Source organism: Lactuca sativa, chromosome 3 (genome assembly GCF_002870075.4).
Source record: "Lactuca sativa cultivar Salinas chromosome 3, Lsat_Salinas_v11, whole genome shotgun sequence".
NCBI lineage: Eukaryota > Viridiplantae > Streptophyta > Magnoliopsida > Asterales > Asteraceae > Lactuca > Lactuca sativa.
Window position 1 is genome coordinate 46,951,962 of NC_056625.2, and position 20,581 is coordinate 46,972,542.

At 37.6% G+C, this 20,581-nt stretch overlaps 2 protein-coding genes across 2 annotated transcripts; one reads left to right on the forward strand and one right to left on the reverse strand.

Moving 5' to 3' along the window:
• Positions 1 to 8,976: 8,976 nt before the first annotated feature.
• Positions 8,977 to 15,044, forward strand: LOC111909092 (pre-mRNA-processing protein 40C). Its single transcript, XM_023904881.3, has 16 exons — positions 8,977 to 9,184; positions 10,261 to 10,487; positions 10,636 to 10,776; positions 11,024 to 11,636; positions 11,728 to 11,870; positions 11,984 to 12,021; positions 12,129 to 12,207; positions 12,312 to 12,749; positions 13,098 to 13,181; positions 13,268 to 13,408; positions 13,518 to 13,624; positions 13,700 to 13,823; positions 13,909 to 14,052; positions 14,113 to 14,259; positions 14,332 to 14,454; positions 14,575 to 15,044. Exons 2-16 carry the CDS (start codon positions 10,269 to 10,271, stop codon positions 14,899 to 14,901), a joined length of 2,868 nt encoding a protein of 955 aa, XP_023760649.1. The 5' UTR covers positions 8,977 to 9,184; positions 10,261 to 10,268; the 3' UTR covers positions 14,902 to 15,044.
• Positions 15,045 to 15,863: 819 nt separating this feature from the next.
• LOC111909093 (uncharacterized) lies at positions 15,864 to 19,650 on the reverse strand. The gene is made up of 3 exons (XM_023904882.2): positions 18,112 to 19,650; positions 17,586 to 18,025; positions 15,864 to 17,504 (listed from the first exon to the last, which is right to left on the reverse strand). Exons 1-3 carry the CDS (start codon positions 19,615 to 19,617, stop codon positions 16,061 to 16,063), a joined length of 3,390 nt encoding a protein of 1,129 aa, XP_023760650.1. The 5' UTR covers positions 19,618 to 19,650; the 3' UTR covers positions 15,864 to 16,060.
• Positions 19,651 to 20,581: the final 931 nt, after the last annotated feature.

The window sequence follows — 20,581 nt, forward strand, 5'->3', positions numbered from 1 at the left end:
CATCTTCTTGATTTTACCACTTCAACAATTCATAGCTCCTCTTCTTAGCTATCAGAATGCACTTAGAGGATGAATTGCGATAAGGTCTCTTAATCATTAAGATGGTCATATGACATGATACCAAAGTACTCTCTCATCTTTTCAGATTTGAGAAACTTTTATCCTTCTGCCTAATTTGATTCTTCTTATTCGCTCTGCCATACATTGGAACCTTTTCCAATGTATCAGAATTACACTTAAGCTTGTAAGTATAACCATATTTACTGAGCTTTAGTAAATTATGACAAATAGTCTTATCGATCTTTTGTGGTGGACTTGACCAGTGCACAAGAATGTGTACTCGATGCCTTAGTCCTTTACTTGACTCACACATCCATGTGAACAAGTAGTTAGCCTTAATTTTCCAATGCTTGAAAGTTCTCATTCATCATGCTATACAAACTTGCATGATTCCAAGTTTCGGTTCAATTGAAACTTGGGCGAAGAGAAATTTTCCTTATTTGGTAAATTTAGACACTACCACAAATGAAAGAACCAAATTCATATTTCCACTCTTGCTATTAATGGAATCATATAAACAATAATTTTTTTTCACAAATGTCATTGTAAGGATATTTTAAAATAAATAAAATCAAAATGTTTTGCTTTTATTTTAAAAACTTTGCGAAAAAACTATCCTTACAGTGCAAAAGCACATGAAAACTTTGTTGTTATCTATTCCTAAGCAATATATCATAACTCCTAAGAAGTAGCTCAAAAATCTGATCCTCAAACTATGCGATAGAAATCCATCTACGCGATCAGATTCAACATACTCTTTCATAAGTTTCTTCACTTTTCTTTGATTCGTACAACATCAACATGTGACCCAATCACATCATGTAACAAGAATCTCAGAATAGAAACTTAACAAAGTTAGATAATGGACTTTATCATGAAGTAGAGTCAAACTTATTGACTTTAACATCCTTAGGTAAAATTGGCAGCTTCGCAACTAATGCCCCTTCCTTTGGCAATATAAACATATGGACCCTTTAATAATGATACGCAGGACTATCACATACTTAGCTTTTCTCTTTACCATTTGGTCAACCGAGTTGATTATGGACGATCCCTTTCCATTGGGAGGAGAATGCTTTTTCTGGATTTCCATTGTCATCATTGTCACTGTCCATAAAGTTTTAGGAAGTTGATCTTAGCAAATAGATAAGATCATTAAGGGTCTTGTCAAAGTATGTTTCATAAGAGTCCCAAAGGAACTCACTATGTGACTTAGAAAGTGATTGAACCACCAACTTTCTCAAGACTTTGACACCCAACTCTCCCGGCTTGTCAATATGTGACTTCATCTCCAAGATGTGATCATACCTAGACCTTGCCTTGCAAATATGGCTTTAGTGACCTTGAACTTATGGGGTTAGGGAGCATAATTGGAGGAGATGGAGGAAGTGAAGTTCCAAGAGATTTGGGAGGATCATATATGTCTGAACTAGACATCTTTTGGGATACATTCAAGATAGTTGATTAAGAGTCTTTAATATAACACCCAATATGAGATATTAAGGCTAGGACCCTACAAACTATTTTATAACTCGGAAGAGGGATGCCGTAATCCAAACTATAAAATATTTGAAGGTAGGTGAATGATGATTCACCAATTTCCACCAAGATAAACGAAATGTATTATTAGGTTTTAATTGGTTTTGAAACTCTTAGTGTAACACCCTGTTCTGCATTGATTCATAGCCTGATGTTGTGGGATGAATATCGGTCATCATAAGGATTAGGGCCTTTGAAAAAGGCAGGATCTAGGCCCATTTGGGTGCGAGTGATGTATTAGAAGTGATTTGGGTGTTTAGTTATTGTTTTGGAACCTAGGGGTATTTCAGTAAAGTGGCAGTTCGGGCTTTTGGTGGAAAATGGATTTTTGTTCGGAAGGTCTTAAGAAAGGTTTGATTTGTTAGAAGTGTAGAGCTTCTCGTCACCTTTCCATGGATATAAGGATCATCGGAATCGGACTTGTAACGAAGAAGTTATGGCCTTCAGAAGTTTCGTGGTTTTCAGGCTTGGCTGAGTACGCGGGGCGTACACAAATTGTACGCGGGGTGTACTAGGGAAAAAGGGATTACGTTGGGCGTAATTACCAGGAGTGGTCGCGAAGGTTCTCTGGAGTACGCTGGGCGTACTAGAATTACGCTGGGCGTAATTCCGTCAGATCAGAACCCTATTTTAGGGTCTTGGACCCTATTTAAGCTCCTTATCTCATAACCTAACCCCAAGATCTTCAGCCTCCATCCTTCCAAACCCTAGAAATCCACCCTTAACCCCCATTTGAGTGATTTAAGAGCTTCAAAGTGGTTTTTAGTGTGATTTGGTGCTAGAGGAGGAAGAAGGAACTTCTTGATGAGTCATTATTTGACTTGGAGCTTTTGGATCCAAGCCTTGTGCACCCAGATCTATCTTCTGGAGGTATAAAGTCTCAACCTTTATAACTCTTTCATGTAGATCTAGCTAAGAGGTACATTGTTATGATTTGGTCCCTTTGAGGTGGTTCTTGTGAGTAGAAGTTACTCCAGAACCTTTGAGCCTCTTATTTGGTCCTAACTAAGGTTATGGAGTCATAAAGTTTGGATCTTGAGGAGTGTAAACCTTCCATGCATGATTGGGTAGTTATTTGATGAAAGTTTGGGATTTAGGGTTTAGATCTAGGCCCATTGAGTTATGCTAAGTCATAAAGTTGGAAACTTTATGACTTAAGAAGTCCCTTGAAATCAGATCTGAAAGTTTGGACTGATGTCTTAAGGTATTAAGAAGTTTAAGACATTTTGGGAGTGATTTTTGACCTTTTGGAATTCATCTTTGGTGTTTGGGATTCATTAAGCCATGCAAAGGATTGAAGCATTCGACTTTAGGGATCAAGTCACTTATATCTAGCCATTTTGAGGTGTTGGACGTCTTGGCTTAGTGGATTAAGAACTAGGAGTGAGAGTTGGTGAACAAGATGAGTGTGATGGGCGTACAAGCCTGTACGCATAGCGTACAAGCCCTTGAGCCAGTACGCTTAGCGTACAAGCTGAGTACGCCCCGCGTACTCAGCATAATGGGATTTTGGTTTTTGGGCTTCGGTTTGGGCCATCTTCTGGGCTTTGTTGTTTTGGGTGTTGTTGGGCCATCAGGTTTTGGGTTGATATTTTATTTGTAGAGGCCCACTATGGTCTTGGGCCCAGTTTGAAAAATTGGTCCATTGATGGATTAAGGATTATGCTATGGACCCAATTGCTAATTGGGTATATTGATTGGTAGTGACAGCTCGGGAAGCTGGCGAGGCAGCAACTAATGATTTCATGGGGGAAGCTTCTGCAGTGCGAGGTGAGTCTCCTCACCATACCAATGGGTCTAAGGCACCAAGGCCGACCCATTACGTGTTATGATATATGTGTTATCTATTCTGTGAATATATATGCTTGTGATTGTGCTTGCATGAAAGACCTCGGGGGGTTCCCAGGGCACTTAGGTGTAAAATATTGGAGGGTTTCCTTGGCATCCTAGGTCAAAGACCTCGGGGGGGGGGGGGGGTTCCCGAGGCGCTTAGGTATAAGACCTTGGAGGGTTTCCTTGGCATCCTAGGTCGAAGACCTCGGGGGGTTCCCGAGGCATTGGGCTAAGACCATGTGGGGGTTCCCATGGCACCCGGAGTAAGACCCTGGAGGGTTTCCAAGGCTTCCCTATGTGTTGGATTGCATGGTTTATGCGTTCTGTATAACTGATTAGCTAGTATGATATGTTATACATGATTGTGTGTGGGTATGCTCTATGGAACTCACTAAGCTTCGTGCTTACAGTTTTGGTTATTGTTTTAGGAATCATCGATTTGGAAAAGAATGGCTCAGATTGATCGCAACGCACACACCCATGATTTCCATAATGATAGATTTTGGGAGGAACTTTGATAGATGTTTTTAATTAACGATGTTTTGGAATGACTGAAATAAATGATATAAATGTTTGGCTATAATAAAAATGAAATTTTTACCTTTGATTTTTTGGTTGTTACACCTAGATTCTTTTGAGATTCATTGAACTGTTCAATGACATGTTTCAATCTCGAGTGTGCCCTTCAGGTTTTGTGACTGGGATGCTGAGGATCACAAAACAAGGTGTGAAGTAACCATGCAAATATACTTGGTTCCCTTAATATTTACCCCTTAATTGATGTGCCGGTTAACCACACACGCTCCACCGATACTATGATAAATATTAAGTTACCCTTTGCATACCTTGTTAAGTCCAGGTTAGTGTGCCGATTAACCACACACGCTCCACTAACGACTTAAACAAAGTGCAAAGTGTAATTTCATGGGTTAGCACCAAATTCACATTTTCCTAAGTAACTAAGATTGGGTATTAATAAGAGTTTAGTTACTTAGTATTTATCATTAATACTTTTAATGAAGGGATAATTCTAGTCCTTGTCCTGCCCGTTCGGCTAACGACCCTCCACCGGTCAAGGAAGCGGTGGGTGAGAGTGGACACCCATTAAATTGCCATTTTATAGGCAGTAACCTTATACCCCCCTTATAGACCGACTTCGTGAATGAGGCCTACTAACGGTAAGACTGACTTTACTCTTATACATACATATATATATATATATATATATATATATATATATATATATATATATATATATATTATTAACTTATAATATTATAAAGTATAAGGGTTGAATTTTAACTTTTAAAATTCTAAGGGCTAACTTGGAATTAAAGTATTCATAAGCGAAAACTTTTCTAATTCCAAAACTTGAGGACAAGTTTTTTAGACTATTCAAAACTAATTAATTCCATAACTTATGAGTTTAAAGTAGTTTTAATTAAAAACTCTTCAAGTTCCATAACTTGAGGACAAGTTATGGAAGACTTTAAACTATTAAAGAATGTAACTTTTCTTCTTTTGTAACTTATGGAACTAATTAAGGTTACACATTCTTATTATTTAATGAAGTGACTCTTGAACCTCCATAACTTGAGGACAATACTCTTCATTTTTGTAACCATTGCCAACTTTTATGAGTTTTATGAAACTTAAATGTGACTTTTCGTATAACTTGAGGACAAGTTACACAAACACATTTTAGAATCATTTCTTAGATTAAAATGGATTGAAAACACATAATCAATTAACTTATCGATTAATCTAAGCAACTCATATGAACAAGATAATTGGAATCAAACTTTTTCATGTAATTAGCATAACACTTAAACTAATACAAAACATGAATCTATTGACAATTATCTTTGAAATTGGATTAGTATGAACATTACCACATCAACAATAAGTTTATAAGTTCAAAAACAGCTTAGGGTAATGTTCTTAGTCCATTTCTAGCCAAAAAACTCGGAAATATGCTGTCTGGGGATCCTACTCGTTGAGTGTATGAACCTACTCGACGAGTAGGATGATTTTCATCATGGACTCGGCGAGTTCATCAGTGGACTCGGCGAGTCCAATGCCCAGAAAGCCAGAAAATCGATTTTTTTAACATTTTTCAGCAATTTGCATAAAGTATAATTGAAAACAAGCCTAGACTCTTATACTACTGTTGGGTTTTGAGCATTCTAACACTCCTAAGTGTACATGCAACCTTAAATACCTTGGATTTATGTTTTCTCTATTATACATGCAAATATGAACTTTCCAAGGTATTCATCCTAACTAGCAAAATAACATTGATTCATATGGATATCTCAAGTAGAATTACATACCTCTTTGATGTTGAATGTCTTCATGAAGCTTGAGTGCCTGGTGCCCCAAGTGTGACGCCTCAAATGGTTCACACAACACCAAATGCACATGGAATGACTTGAGAGAAATGGAAAACTCCTTGAAATCATATAGCCCTCATATTTACACACTAGTACACGATTTCTTGAGTCATAGGATTCTTTTATATGGTGGCTATTAGGGTTACACCATGTAACTCATAACTTTACTCATTCTTTTATGCTCCATGGATTTTAACCTCCACGGAGTATCCATGGGTCACCCCATGGACTTAGTCCAACATAAGGAATCTTGGATCACAAGCCCACATATATAAGAATGGATGATTTACACAACCAACACATATATTTAATTAGTCTCTTTTTGATCACTTAATTAATTCCAAATTAATTCTTGATCAATACTAATTAAATAACCTTATTAATATATTAGAACTTATAATATATTAACCAACCTTAAGTGTTATTTCTATCATTATAGTCTATCCAAATGCATGATGCCATGCAACCCAAATGGACTATGTCGGGTTGGGTCAAGTTTTACCAATTATAGTTATGGACTTAGACATTAATCCAACAATGCTAGCCATTGTTGCATTTCATGACTATGGGATATGACTGATGGACATCAAAACCGCTTTCCTTAACGGGAAGTTGGCTGAGGATGTTTACATGAGTCAGGCAGACGGTTTTGTTGATGCAAAGCACCCCAATAGAGTGTGTAAGCTTGAGAAATCCATTTATGGATTGAAACAAGCGTCTCACAGATGGAATCTTTGTTTTGATGAGAAAGTCAAAGAGTTTGGTTTTCTACGAAGCGAGGATGAATCGTGTGTATATGTCAAAGCTAGTGGGAGTATAGTATATCGATGACATACTGCTTATAGGGAACGACATCCCGACCCTGCAGGAAGTCAAGTCCTAGCTTGGGAAGTGTTTCGCTATGAAGGACCTCGGAGAAGTTGCCTATGTTATGGGAATAAGGATAGTGAGAAACATGAGTAAAAGACTAATAAGACTTAGTCAGAATACTTACTTGAACAAGGTACTAAAGCGTTTTAGTATGGAGAATTCCAAGAAAGGGGAGTTACCAATCCAAAGTAATGCCAAGTTGAGTAAGACTCAACGCCCGAGTACCGAAGTTGAGATAGCAGAGACGAGCTGAGTACCATATGTTTATGCAGTTGGCTCGATCATGTATGCTATGACTTGCACTCGCCCTGATGTGGCCTTCGCTTTGAGCATGGTCAGGAGATATCAAGGGAACCCTGGCAGAGCACATTGGACCGCAGTCAAGAATATTCTTAAGTACCTTCGGAGGACCAAGAAATGGTTTCTAGTCCTCGGTGGGAGTGATGACTTAAGGGTGCGAGGGTATAGTGACGCCAATTTTCAAACCGACCGGGACAACTACCGTACTCAGCCAGGCTGGGTCTTTACTCTAAATGGAGGAGCAGTGACTTGGAAAAGTTCCAAGCAGGAGACCGTAGCTGATTCAACGTGCGAATCAGAGTACATAGCGGCGAGCAAAGCGTCAAAGGAGACAATATAGTTGAAGAACTTCATTGGAGACCTTGGAGTTATGCCAACCATAAAGGAGCCAATGGAAATTTTCTGTGATAATGAAAGAGCGGTTACCTTGACCAAGGAACCGAGGGATCATGGTAGATCTCGACATATCGACATGAAATATCATTTTATTCGACATCGGATGGAAGAGGGACTCCTCGTAGTGAAGAGGGTATCATCGGAGGATAACCCAACATATCCCCTTACGAAGGGACTGAGTAGGGTTAAGCACTTGCAGCATGCTAGGAGCATCGGGCTGAAGGACAATATTAGTGTAGATTAGATAGCTTCGAAACGTATAATAGATAAATTGTAATTAACATTTGATGATTAAATAAAGGAGTATTATTTATGAGTAAAGTTACTGTCTTATGTTAATTGTTTACCTATTGTTTAACTTTGCATCTTTTGACTTCCTGAATAATAAGATTATTCGAACGTTCCACAGCCGCTCATACTTTAGGATTAGGTATGAAAGAAGATTGTCATGAATTGGTTTGTAGATTGTTTAAAGTCTATTAAACATAGCAAAGGTTTTTTGCAACGTTCATGAGTGCTTATGAATAAGATTTAAGCATTGGATTAAACCCACGCTTGCTGACATCACTTCATGGAATTTATCACGAGTGATCGCAAGACGATAATACCATATGGTCTTGAAACCTAGATATATGGTTTATTATTTGCAAGTTGGTTGTGCATTGATAATGCGTAAACGCATCGATAACTTGATGTTATAAAACACATTGTTGTGCATGATTTGATGAGTGAATGGTAAATACATATAAGTCGAAGATTATCATTTGTTCCTTTTATCCTAAGAGGGTAAAAGCGATATCTGGGCCCCTCGACGATTTGGTTTGACTTATGTGCCGGGCCCGGTCAGGACTGAATTGATGTGTTCAATTGAGTTCTATGTCAGGCGAATCAAAGACCGAGAAACAAATTGTTGGACAATAAGTATGACTATGTTCCATGTAATTGTCTGCACGATATCTAGAACGGAGGACTATACGATCCTTTATCTAAAGGACATGTTACTGATAACATTAGAGTTCGATAGCGTCTTTGAGAGCTACGATTGCTAATCAGATCCTGAAGTTGTACTTATAGTTACTAGACTTATCAAAGTGGAAGACTGTTGAATTAAGACTGTAACTATATTTGGTATGTACTTGACCCGGTTATGCATATTTTATATTTTTCTTCCAATTGGACTTAACTTTTGTTAATACAATATTCAAAATTCAATTTACAAAATGGATAAACTCCTTGGGTGATGTAGATGGGCAAATACTAATTATAAAGAATTTCTAAAAAGCAACAATATATTATGAGAAATTAAATATTTTCATATATTTTTCTTTTTGTTTATCTTCCTATTAATTTGAAATTATGATAATTGTCATATTTTAATAAAATTAATAATATTCTTAGACATTATCATTTAAAGATAAGTAGGAAAAAAAAAGATATTTGTCATATATTATTAACAAAATATTATAATTAACAATTGATATAATTATGTAAAGCGGGAAAGGAAACACTTCAATCGGTCGGACGGACCGGGGCCGTAAGAACCCGAACAGGAGCCATAAGGATGTGATAGTACTATAATTCAACCCAATGAAGCGAATATGGGTTTAAAGAAATAAAAAAGCCCTAATCGAATCGACAAGAGTGAGCAAGACAGAGGCCCGTAAACCCCCTCGCCGATCGCCGTGCGACTGCTCCGTCGCAAGTGTGCTCCGCCTCTGCTTCATTTTCGCCTTTACCGTTATCGCTTGCCCCGGCGTCTGTTTGGTTCTCTCTGCTGTGGGCGTACGACACAGGTTGGTTTGCATTTACAAGTGTAATATCTCTGCACTGATAAGAATGTATTTAGTATTTATTCATGTTACAATACTTAATTCCTGATAATTGACTAGAAATACTTGTTTAGGATCTTGCAAAAATTTCCAACTCTAAAACTTCTGATACTTATATCATACGCGAATTAGTATTTTGATTGAATTTCTATGAATTTGTAACCTTCTGACTGTTGAGCTCTCCTAATTATCCAAAAGGTTCAGAGTCAGACTGCTCTCTACTGTTTATGATAAAAAAAACAGTATTCAATTATTTGGCCCATGATATAATTGTTGTTGAAGCTGGTATCACTGACTGGTTCTGATACATTCTAAATGTCAAATCACTAATTTAGTACACTGCACCTGTGTTTTTGAGGATAAAGTGGCACTGCACAAGCTCTGTTCTATAAGTGTAGATAAATCTCTCTAGCGCTTGTTGCATACTGAATCGTTCTGATGGGTTTTTAATATCAATATTTTTTGCTCAATGGTTGAATAGTGAGATGGCTGTGTTTTGTTGTATTTTACAATTTGTAACTCCTGTTAGATTGAAGTAAATGAAATACACATGCAAATTGTATATTGCTGGTTACTGTCAAGACTCCATTTGTGCTGTGTCCTATTTGCATTCTAGTGCTTTGCTACTGCCTTACTATCCAAATTTCAACAATACTCATGGTCATTGTTTATAATTTGGGATTATGTAATAATAATTAGGATAAATTGTGATGACTGGGTGCATGACTGCATCATGCATCGCTCTTTACTTTTATACAGTCTGTAGATAATTGTATATTTGAGTTGGTTGAGTGTGGATCCTATGACCTATGGTGAATCTAGAATACTTGGATTAACACCAGCTTTGATTCTGTTTTCACCATCTTATACAAGAATGTCCGTGTCAGATTGGATTGAACATTACACTTCAAAATCGAGACACAAATCTATAGTCGGGCTTGAATATTACACTTGAAATGGAAGCAATAATTTTAGTTGCTCTAAAAAATCGATATTGGATGAACCTAAGTAAAATTTCTTTTTCCAATTTCATTTTGCAGCTCAGATTATGGAACCATCATCACCCGTTGAAGGAAAATCTTCAACACCATCAACTCCAACTACTGCACCTGCTTCAGTTCTCAGTACACCCACCTTAAAGGATGCAGACACTGTAAGCACTGAGTCAATGCATGGCTCTGTTGCTTCCATCCCTTCTCTTTCATACAACGTGCCTCAAAATGCGAATAGAAACTCTGAGAGCCCTCATCATTCATCATCTAACACTGTTAGTGGATCCCTCTGAACCTATCTTTTTTCTGCTTGTTGGAAGTGTTTTTACCAATTACTTCATTACCCAAATAGGCAAATATTGTTGTGAAGTTGTTGCAAGCCTTTTGTGCATATTGTCAACTAACTTTTGGTTATAACTGCAGGCAATGATAAATTCACCAGGTTCTTCATTTCCAAGACCTCCTGTTCCTGGTATTTCTTCTAGCAGTGCTCCTTCATTTTCATATAACATTCCACAAACTGAAGTTGCTGTGTCTGGTGGTCAGTCATTCCATTCAAGAGTGGTAATGATGAATTTCTCTATACTTCCATCCAGACATTTACTTATTATATGATTTGTGCTTATCTTTAAAGTAAGACCTTTTACATTTGAATGAAATGTCAATATTCTTTTTCCAGTTGTGGATGTGATAAGATTCTATAAAAAATCTAGTGAATTTTCTCACAAAGAGTGGACCATTAGAACATTTACCTGTGTTTATTTTGATGCTTTGTTCATTGGTTCTCAAATGTAATAAACATCCTTATCAGGTGGTTGCCTCCGAAGTGCCAAAGAATGTCTCAGTATCTCCTACATCTTTGCAACCTCCTGTTTCTGGACAGCTGGCACATCCCAGTTCATTTATACGAGGAATGCCACCACCTCCACCTGTTGCTGTCCCTAGAGACACATCATCAAATGCGGCTAATTTCTCTTACAATGGACATCATCAGTCTGTATCTTCTGCACCACCTGTCCCTCATTCGACTTTAGGTCCCACATCTACAAATTTTTCACCAACATTCTGGATGCCATCCGGACCACCTTTTCAACAACCTCCAGGAAGAGCTGCATCAGCACTACCACCCCCTCCTAACACCACTGTTGCCTCTTCACAGCAGCCAATTTATGGTCCCTATGCTTCCAATCCTCCTCAAGGAGTCTGGATTCAGCCTGCACCAATTGGTGGTTTGTCAAGACCCGCGATTTTACCATATCCTCCTCCTGCTGCTTTTCCTGGTTCCTTTTCATTGCCAGCTCAGCGTATGCCACCACCATCTGATGCTCAGCCTCCTGGTTCTTCAACTGGAGTTCCTGGCATAGTTTCTGACAGCATGCCATCTGTTGGTTCTGTGATGCCACTTGAATTACCTCCAGGGACTGGTATGTCATATGTGTGAGTTAATTGATAATGTCCAGAAGTGAATTTGCTGGGGTTTAGTTGAGTTATTTATTTATGTTTGGGTTTTTGCAGACAATAGCAAACATGTAAATGCTGTTGGTGCTGAACAGTTGGATGCATGGTCAGCCCACAGGACTGAAACAGGAATCTTGTACTATTATAATTCTGTGACAGGACAGTCTACTTACCAGAAACCTCCTGGTTTTAAGGGAGAGGTAAGTCCAATGTTTTTTGTCAATCCTTTCATGATCTATATATGTGCTTTCTTAATTAAGCTAATGTTGCTTTTTCTTTTTCTTTCACATTCTTGATATGTACTTGTTGGCAGCCTGAAAGAGTTTATGCACAACCAACTCCAATCTCATGGTGAGTGCTTCACATGCTTTAGTAGGATACACTTATTATTGCCTTTTTTCACTCTTAGCCCTTTTTAATTGTCAAATATCTGCCTTTTTCATTATTTGTTTGTTCAGGGAGAAGTGTGTTGGCACTGATTGGTCACTGGTTACCACAAATGATGGCAAAAGATACTACTACAATGCTAAAACCAAGGTAAAGTGAGACGGAGCTCTATTTTTAACTTTGTTTTACTAACTTTCTGTTTTTAAAAACATGATGTTTGTTATAAAAAATATAATGTTTATCTGGTTGATCAGTTGAGCAGCTGGCAAATACCAATGGATGTGGCTGAGCAAAGAAAAAAGCAAGAGAGTGATGTATTGAATTTGAAAGAACAATCAATGTCAGTGCCAAATACTAGTTTAACTGAAAAAGGATCTGGTCCTTTAAGCTTGAGTGCCCCTGCTATTCACACAGGTGGTCGTGATGCAATATCAGGTGTACCTGTGACATCATCATCTGCACTGGATTTGATAAAAAAGAAACTTCAAGATCCCACAGCTCCTGCCACCTCTGTAACCCCGCCAGGAGGAGAAAAGTCATCTGAATTGAATGGTGGTGATCAAGTAGGGAGTGAGAATGGAAAAGATAAAGTAAAAGATGAAAATGCTGATGGAAATCTATCAGACACTTCTTCAGATTCAGAGGATGTGGACAGTGGACCAACCAAAGAGGAACGTGCCCTTCAATTTAAGGTATCTTCTATATGTATTTTATTTTTGTCATCTTAAGGGCTGTTTTTTTTTTTTTTTTCATCAAGTCCTATATGGGTAAAGTGGCTGAATCTGTAATGATACTTCTTTTTGTAGACTGAATAAAGGGTCTAGTAAAAAGTTAATGTCTTGATGCATTAAGTCAGTTTTTTTTTGGCTTAACCCATTAACTCATTCTGTCTAGATTAAGTTAAAAATAAACAGTTATAATTAGATAGCTGTCCTCCAGATTAAGTGTTTAACCCATTAAACATATTAAGTAAAGAAGAAACAGGCATTTAGTCTGAAACTGGCGTTTATCATTAATTTTTAATATTATGGAATATTCAGGAGATGCTTAAGGAGCGTGGAGTGGCTCCTTTTTCTAAATGGGAAAAAGAGCTTCCAAAATTCGTGTTTGATCCACGTTTTAAGGTTTGTGATTCTTGTTTTTAAAATTTTCTTTTACTTTTCGTCGTTTTTAATTATAAAGTGTGAAAAAAAACAATATTGTTTTGTAGTTAATTCCGAGTTATAGTGCAAGAAGAGCTATTTTTGATCATTTTGTTCGAACACGTGCTGAAGAAGAACGCAAAGAAAAACGAGCAGCACAGAAGGCTGCAATCGAAGGCTACAGAAGGTTACTGGATGAGGCGAAGGAGGTTTGCATTAAGTCTGTCTCTAATTTTAAGCCTCAAAATATTTTTTCAATTTTTATATATTTTTTATAATAAAATAAATTGGCGTTCTAATTTGTTATCATCCTGTCAGGATATCAACCACCACACCGATTATCAAACATTTAAAAGAAAATGGGGTCATGATCCACGCTTTGAGGCCTTGGAAAGGAAGGATCGTGAAGCTTTATTAAATGAAAGGTGATTTCTTTTATTTTTATTGTTTACTTTTTTATAGTATATTGGCGAAGCTAAAATATATTGTTTCTGTTCAAGGGTTATTCCTCTAAGGAGGTCTGTTGAAGAAGAGGCGCGTGCAAAACGTGCAGCCTCTGTGTCTACTTTCAAGTCAATGCTGAAGGATAACAAGGACATTTCCTCCAATTCTCGTTGGTACAAGGTTAGTAAAAATACCTTCGAGTTTCTAAAAAAACCAAAAGTAGATTGTGTATTTATTTTATTTTTTTGAACTTTTGATCTTGAAGGTTAAGGATATTTTAAGAAATGACCCTCGATACAAATCTGTTAGGCATGAGGATAGGGAAGCTATATTTAATGAATATATTTCCGAGCTAAAAGTTTGTGAAGATGAAGCTGAAAGCATAGCAAAGGCAAAACGAGATGAGGAGGTATTGTTTTATTATTTTTGTTATTTGTAAAACATGTATTTATATAATTATTAAATACAGGAGAAATTAAGGGAAAGAGAACGGGCATTGCGTAAGAGGAAAGAGAGAGAAGAACAGGAAGTAGAGAGGGTGCGTTCAAAAGCTAGAAGAAAGGAAGCCATTGAGTCATATCAAGCATTACTTGTAGAAACAATCAAAGATCCACAGGTACACTTTAGATACACAGTTTTATGATAGTATAATATTTCTAACTAATTAATTAAGTAATTGATGATTTAGGTTTCATGGACGGATGCAAAGGTTAAGCTAGAGAAGGATCCTCAAGGGCGTGCAGCCAATTCATATCTAGATCAATCGGATCTTGAAAAGCTTTTCCGTGAACATGTCAAGTCATTGCATGATGTAAGTTAGCCTCCTCATTAACAGCGTTACTTCTCTTCTGAGGGTAAAATGGCCATTCAGTTAAAAAAAAGAAACAATATCTTTATGTAAATGATTTTTTTGTTGTTGTTGTTGTTTTAGCGATGTGCACATGAGTTTAAAGCGTTGTTATCGGAAGTGATAACGAGTGAAGCATCTACAAAAGAATATGAAGATGGCAAGACGGTTTTGACTTCATGGTCAACAGCCAAAGAGCTTCTAAAAGACGACACCAGATACAACAAAATGCCTAGAAAAGATCGTGAATCCTTGTGGAGGCGACACGTGGAAGATCTCCTCAGGCGAAGGCGCAAGTCAACAGTTGACCAACAAGACGCATCAGAAAAACATGGAGATGATAGAACAACAGCAGTTGATTCTAGGAAATACGTTTCAGCTTCTAGAAGAAACTACGATCCTCGTCGTTAGCTTTGTTATTTTAGAGCTTTATATATTATATATCATTTGAGATTTTATCCACCTTAGTCTTGTCACATTACCTGTGATCTTTTGTATTTTCTTTTTGGTGTACCATGGCTAGAGTTAATTTGATTGGTTATCATATCATGTCACAGCGCTTCTATTTAAACAACATTTGTGTCCAACCAAGCAATTTCACCAAAAATTGAATCCTTGTCGAAATGTTTACCAAACAATTTCATTAGAAATTACTTTATCTGAAAATTAACAAAATTATTTGTAGCAACTAAAAATCATATACAAATAAGCAACTTCAATTGAAAATTTTGCCAAAAAGTTGCAAGTTTGAAGCAAAAAGATCCCAAATTTATTGCAACTCTCATAAAGCCAATGAAAACTCGACGGAAGGTTCAAAACCATAAACTTTCAGGCCACAAACAGCAAGCCTCACTCGACTCCAAAAGAAACAGAAGCAAAAACAATTCATCTTTTTTCAAATAAATATTTCAGTAGTGATTTAGGCCCTGCTTCATTTGCCGTCAGCTACTGTCCCTATCTCCATAAACGATGCTTAAATGATACTATTTGAGAAAATGACAAGGTACTTGAGAAATTGGAAGGAAAAAAATGAGGGAAGATTTGTAAAAGGCAAGGATAAACCGCCTGAAAGAGACTAATAGACCATTTTACCCTTCCATTCCAAAAACCAAGTTTAACAATATTCATCAATTTTAATCAACAGAGTTGGGATCAAAAAAAGAAAGGCAAATAAGTAAAGCGTTAAATGTGTTAATACATTAAGCCAAGTTTTTTGGCTTAACCCATCAGGTCATTCTGTCCGGTTTAAGTGAAAAAGCAACATTCATGTATAGCTGTCCAACTTAAGTGCTTAACCCATTAAGCTCATCAAGTCAAAAAGAAACTCCTTCCATTAAGTCCAACAAAAAATACACACCAATAACAATCAGCTGTTTCACAAAAAACAATATTATCCGTTGCATTATTCAATAAATCATCAGGGATACAAAAAACACATCTCCTAATCAACATAATTCAACTACATAATTAATACATAAATTTACAGATTTAAATCATTTCACAATGCCAAAAAACATCATCAAAAGGGCAATACAGTAAAAAGGAGAATAAAGAAAGTACCTCTCTGAATCTAAGCAAGAAACAAAGCTTCCAAATAATCATCAATATAAGCAAGACACGGCCAATGATCTGTTCTAATCCTAACCAAAGTCGATCCAACCCCAACTTCCATTTGAAATAAAAGATGATACATCGGAGGAAGAAATATCAATACATAAAAACACCCCATTTTTCTTTTATTCAAATAACCCCCATTTTCATTTCCATTTTCACCATACTCCAAATAAAGTGGGCCCTCACTCACATTCAAATCCGCCACCACAACATCAAGGTCACCGGAATCTTTCAAAACCACATCACTTAAAACCCCTCCATCCTTCACAACATCAATAAGCGAATCCCCAACAACATTCACAACAAAACGCGCTAAATTCCGTTCAACACCTCGAACAAGTTCCCTCGCCGGAATTTCAAGAAACTTCACGGACCGTGTCCCGTTCACGGCGGCAACACCTCTGCCGCCCTTCACCGGAAAAGTCTCCCGCCCAGTGCTCGATGAACTCCCGCATGCCTCCCATAACGCATTAAACAAATCTATGTAATACCCGGGTATCGAATCTTTATCAACATCTTCGGGGACAATCGCGTTCAAAAACATGTCCTCGATCCCCACGGTAACACTATGGAGGTGACCACACATGATCTGACCGTTTTCCGTGTTCGATTCTATCGACACATCGATGAGTCCCGGTGTCGGTTCTTGTGGCTGCAATTCAATCAAAACGGGTGATTTGAAGTTGTCATCTTCTTTTATATGCCCGTTGCCAGCTGGCACGATTTCTAGGGAATCAGGTGTATTCTTTTTGGTGGGTCCCCCGAGGAGAAATGGTATGCGGTATGGTTGGATCGACCCGTATGGAGCTGAAGATGAGAACTTGAGGACAGTTGCATATAATGCGGGAAGCAAATCGGGTTCGGGCCCACCCCATATTCGATTAAAGGCTTCTGATTGGAAGCTTAAGTTACATGATATTACGATTTTGATCCCTTCCATGTGTCTGAAATCAGGGATTGAAGAGAAGTGTCTTCTCAAGATTTCAACGATTTCTGAAACTTTTGAATCGGTCACACGAAGGGGTTCATTTGGGCCTTCGATTGCAGGAATGATTGGGGTATTATCGGTATTATTATTATTAATACTATTTGGGGTTTCTGGTTGCCATGATGAGGTGTCATTGTCTCTGATGACTTCAAGATTGTTGTTGTTACTAATGTTGAAAGATGATAAAGATAAGGACCAAGATTGTTTGACTAATAGGGGTTTGACTCGGTCAAGGTGGATGTAGGATGAAATATGTTTTGATTTTTTGGAATCCAAAGACAATTTTGGAGATTGGATGTTGAAGAATGAGGTGGAATGAGAAGATGGTGGAATTCCAGGGAGTTGATCCCCGGTTGTTAGCAAGTGTCTGAGCTTGTTTCCTGGCACACAGAGTAGCATCCGCAAGTATATTCTGAAAATGCAAGAAATAGCAATGTACAGTAAATGACCATTTTACCCTTGTGAGAATAGTGAAGGATTGTTTTTTTGATACCTTGCATTGTCACGGACTTCAAGATCTGGAAAATGTAAGCAGGTGAAAGCAAGAAGACGAGATAACCCAAGAAAGAATCGAGAGCTTTGGTGATGCATCAATATTGTTCTACAAAGAACAAGAACTTTACTTCCTTGAGACCATGATCTTAATCCTGTATCTGGGCCATGTTTTTGAACTAAAATACGCATGTATTTACCATAAAGCTCAAGCAATCCACCTGGTGGAACTGTTTCATTTTCAGCAATTTTTTCAAAAAGTGGGAAATAAGATCCCAATCGATAGTCTACTTTGACCTTTGGAAGCAAATGATTGTTGAATGTTTGAAGCAGACGTTCTCCAAACACATGGTGCTTATGACACCTCAGCAATCGGTTCACAAAAGCTACAATCACAGGAATCAATCCCTGAGAGTTTAGTGTCATGGACACTAACATCCTCTGCACAATTGAAGTTTGATGCATAAATATGAATATGACCTAATCTATATAAGTGGAATGTAGCTATGAAAGATCTTACATTTTACCTCTGAAGCATGGAAGATTGTGGATTCCATGAGAGTTCTGGTGGAAGAACCATTATCAGAATGAGAAGATGCTCCTATCAAAAGTTTATGAAACATCCTGAATGCAACTGAAGTTTCAGTGCTCCATGGTGGCAACCATTTGAAACCAGACACAGATTCAAGACCATCTTCAAATAGCTTCACTACAGGGACATCAGAAACCATCTGACCATTACCATTTGCATCTGCCACTCTTGACATGTCGAGTAAAATTGAACAATATGCAATCAAATCAAGCTTCAAAGCCTTCAAAGCAAGTGGATCGAATACACTTGGGTAAAATTTTAAAGCTGTTGCAAAGATTTTCTCTTTAATGACCTTTCTTGTTGACATCACTATTCCCATGAAACCCAATAACCAGTGAAGTGCAAGCACTCTGAAGACCAAAACATGTTGTGTTTCCCTTGAAATTAGCAACAAACGGCTGATAACTTCATTTTCTTGTCCACTAAAAGCTTCGGGGAATTTCAAATACATTCCTAGAAATGCGTGGCATAGCAGCATATCGAATGTGTAAAGTAACCCAGAAAACTGCACCTTCAACAATGAAGCCTGCAACTCCAATGCTACAGCCACCGGCATTATAATGGACATGAACTCAAATAACCCAAAAGGTGTCAAAAATGGAGGCCATTCAAGCAAGAAAGACATTACCCTCCTCAATTCCTTAATCGGTAAAACAGAATTCTCTCTGGTTGAACCTCCTCCGATCAAAAACTGGGGAACATTGAATGGTATCAACGGAATTGAAGTTGTAAGAATTGAAACGTTTACCTTCGAGATCACTATTCCATGAACGACACTTGCTAGCATCAATACATAGCTTTGAGCAACATGAGTTTTCTCGCTTTGACATAATGTCCACAGATGTCCAGCTGTTTCTGATAACAAGCTAGGGCATTCTCTCTCTAATTCACGCAAACACTCGCATGCGGAACCACGTAGCTGTCGATCTACACCATGATTTGGGCGGTTTACAACCGTCAACAACACCTCAATCAAACCCTCGAGTTGACTTGTGTAAGTCAAACAAGGGGTTTTACTATCCTCGCTGTTATCGATGGTAGAAAGTATGAATATAGATGTAGTTGATACGAGTAGCTGTTCTTTGAGGGAATAAGTGATTGAAACGCCGTCGACCGGAGAATTGATGACGGAGCGAAGTGTTTCGAGGAAGCGAGCTAGGGTGTTTTCCGTTTCGGTATCGGATTCCGGCGATGGAAAAAACGAGGTGAAGTATTCTTCAAGGAAGACGATGAGGTGTAGCTTGAGGTTGAGTGGGAGATCTTTGCGGGAGATGGATGATAGACAGAGGTCGATGAGAGAGATACCGGTGTAGTTCAATGAAATCCAGCGGTCACGGCGGTATCCACCGTACTGGTGGTCGTCGATTAAAGACTCCCACTCTGGCGGCGTCAGTGGTTTCAGTGGTGTCGGCGCCGGAGCCGGAGCCGGATTGTTCTCCATCTTGGCCGTGTATCTTCATTAGTTTTGCTTCCTTTTGTAGATTGGCACTTTGGAGTTTGGTCGTTTAGTTTAGTTTAGATAAAAGGAGATAAAGTCCCTAAGTTCTCAATTCATAACATTTTAGTCCTTTTGATTTTGAAAATTCTTGTTGCCAACACGATAATTATGATTAATAATGTCAAACATAATTAGCTTTTGAAAAACCAGTAACACTCTTTCCATGTGATTTTCTTTCATAATACTTAAACTCTAAGTAACTCTACCTTTCATATGCTTTAATTTACAAAATAAGCCAATCGAACATGACAAGATAATCAAATTTGAATATTGAATTTGGAATAGATCCATCAAAACGGATAAATATTAAGAACGATAATTTTTAGGGATAAAAGGCAATTTGAACGAAAACATTTAAATTTTAAGACCAAATATTTATGACCAAAATTACACGACCAAGTTTTAGTACAAAACTTTCAGCAGCAGCAGTGTGCACTTGTTTTATGTTCACAATCCTCTTATACCATTTAAATTATGAGGCGTTGCCCCTTTACCCAGTAAGTGGGCACAAACTGTGTCATTCGTCACGCCCAAGATCAAACTACTCTAAACAAGTATGCACTTTAACTAACTTGTATTTGAGCATAGTCTAGCATTTCATTAAATTGTAATTTCAACTACCTAAAAATGCTTATGCTTAATGACACAAAAATCCCAAACATAATGTGTTCGTGTTGCATATGATTATGACTACGCACAACAAGATCCTAACGGTTGAAATGTGAAATTCCACACATAAAGTCCAAGGCTTGAACCCTGACATACCCAAAATATTGCTTTTGTTTTGTAATTGAACTTTTCAATGTGTTGTTAGATAATTATGGGACCACTTCATATATATGTAATGTTATCATGAAATCAATTTATTATGGTAAGAATATAAATTGTTGATTGACCGATTTATAGA

Excerpts from the sequence above, each read along its gene's own strand:
- LOC111909092 (XM_023904881.3), top strand. The coding sequence starts at position 10,269 with ATGGAACCATCATCACCCGTTGAAGGAAAATCTTCAACACCATCAACT. Across the intron at positions 14,053-14,112 it reads AGGCAAAACGAGATGAGGAG|GAGAAATTAAGGGAAAGAGA; the intron begins GTATTGTTTTAT and ends TATTAAATACAG. Across the intron at positions 14,260-14,331 it reads AAACAATCAAAGATCCACAG|GTTTCATGGACGGATGCAAA; the intron begins GTACACTTTAGA and ends TTGATGATTTAG.
- LOC111909093 (XM_023904882.2), bottom strand. The coding sequence starts at position 19,617 with ATGGAGAACAATCCGGCTCCGGCTCCGGCGCCGACACCACTGAAACCA. Across the intron at positions 18,026-18,111 it reads CAATCTTCCATGCTTCAGAG|AGGATGTTAGTGTCCATGAC; the intron begins GTAAAATGTAAG and ends TCAATTGTGCAG. Across the intron at positions 17,505-17,585 it reads GAAGTCCGTGACAATGCAAG|AATATACTTGCGGATGCTAC; the intron begins GTATCAAAAAAA and ends TTGCATTTTCAG.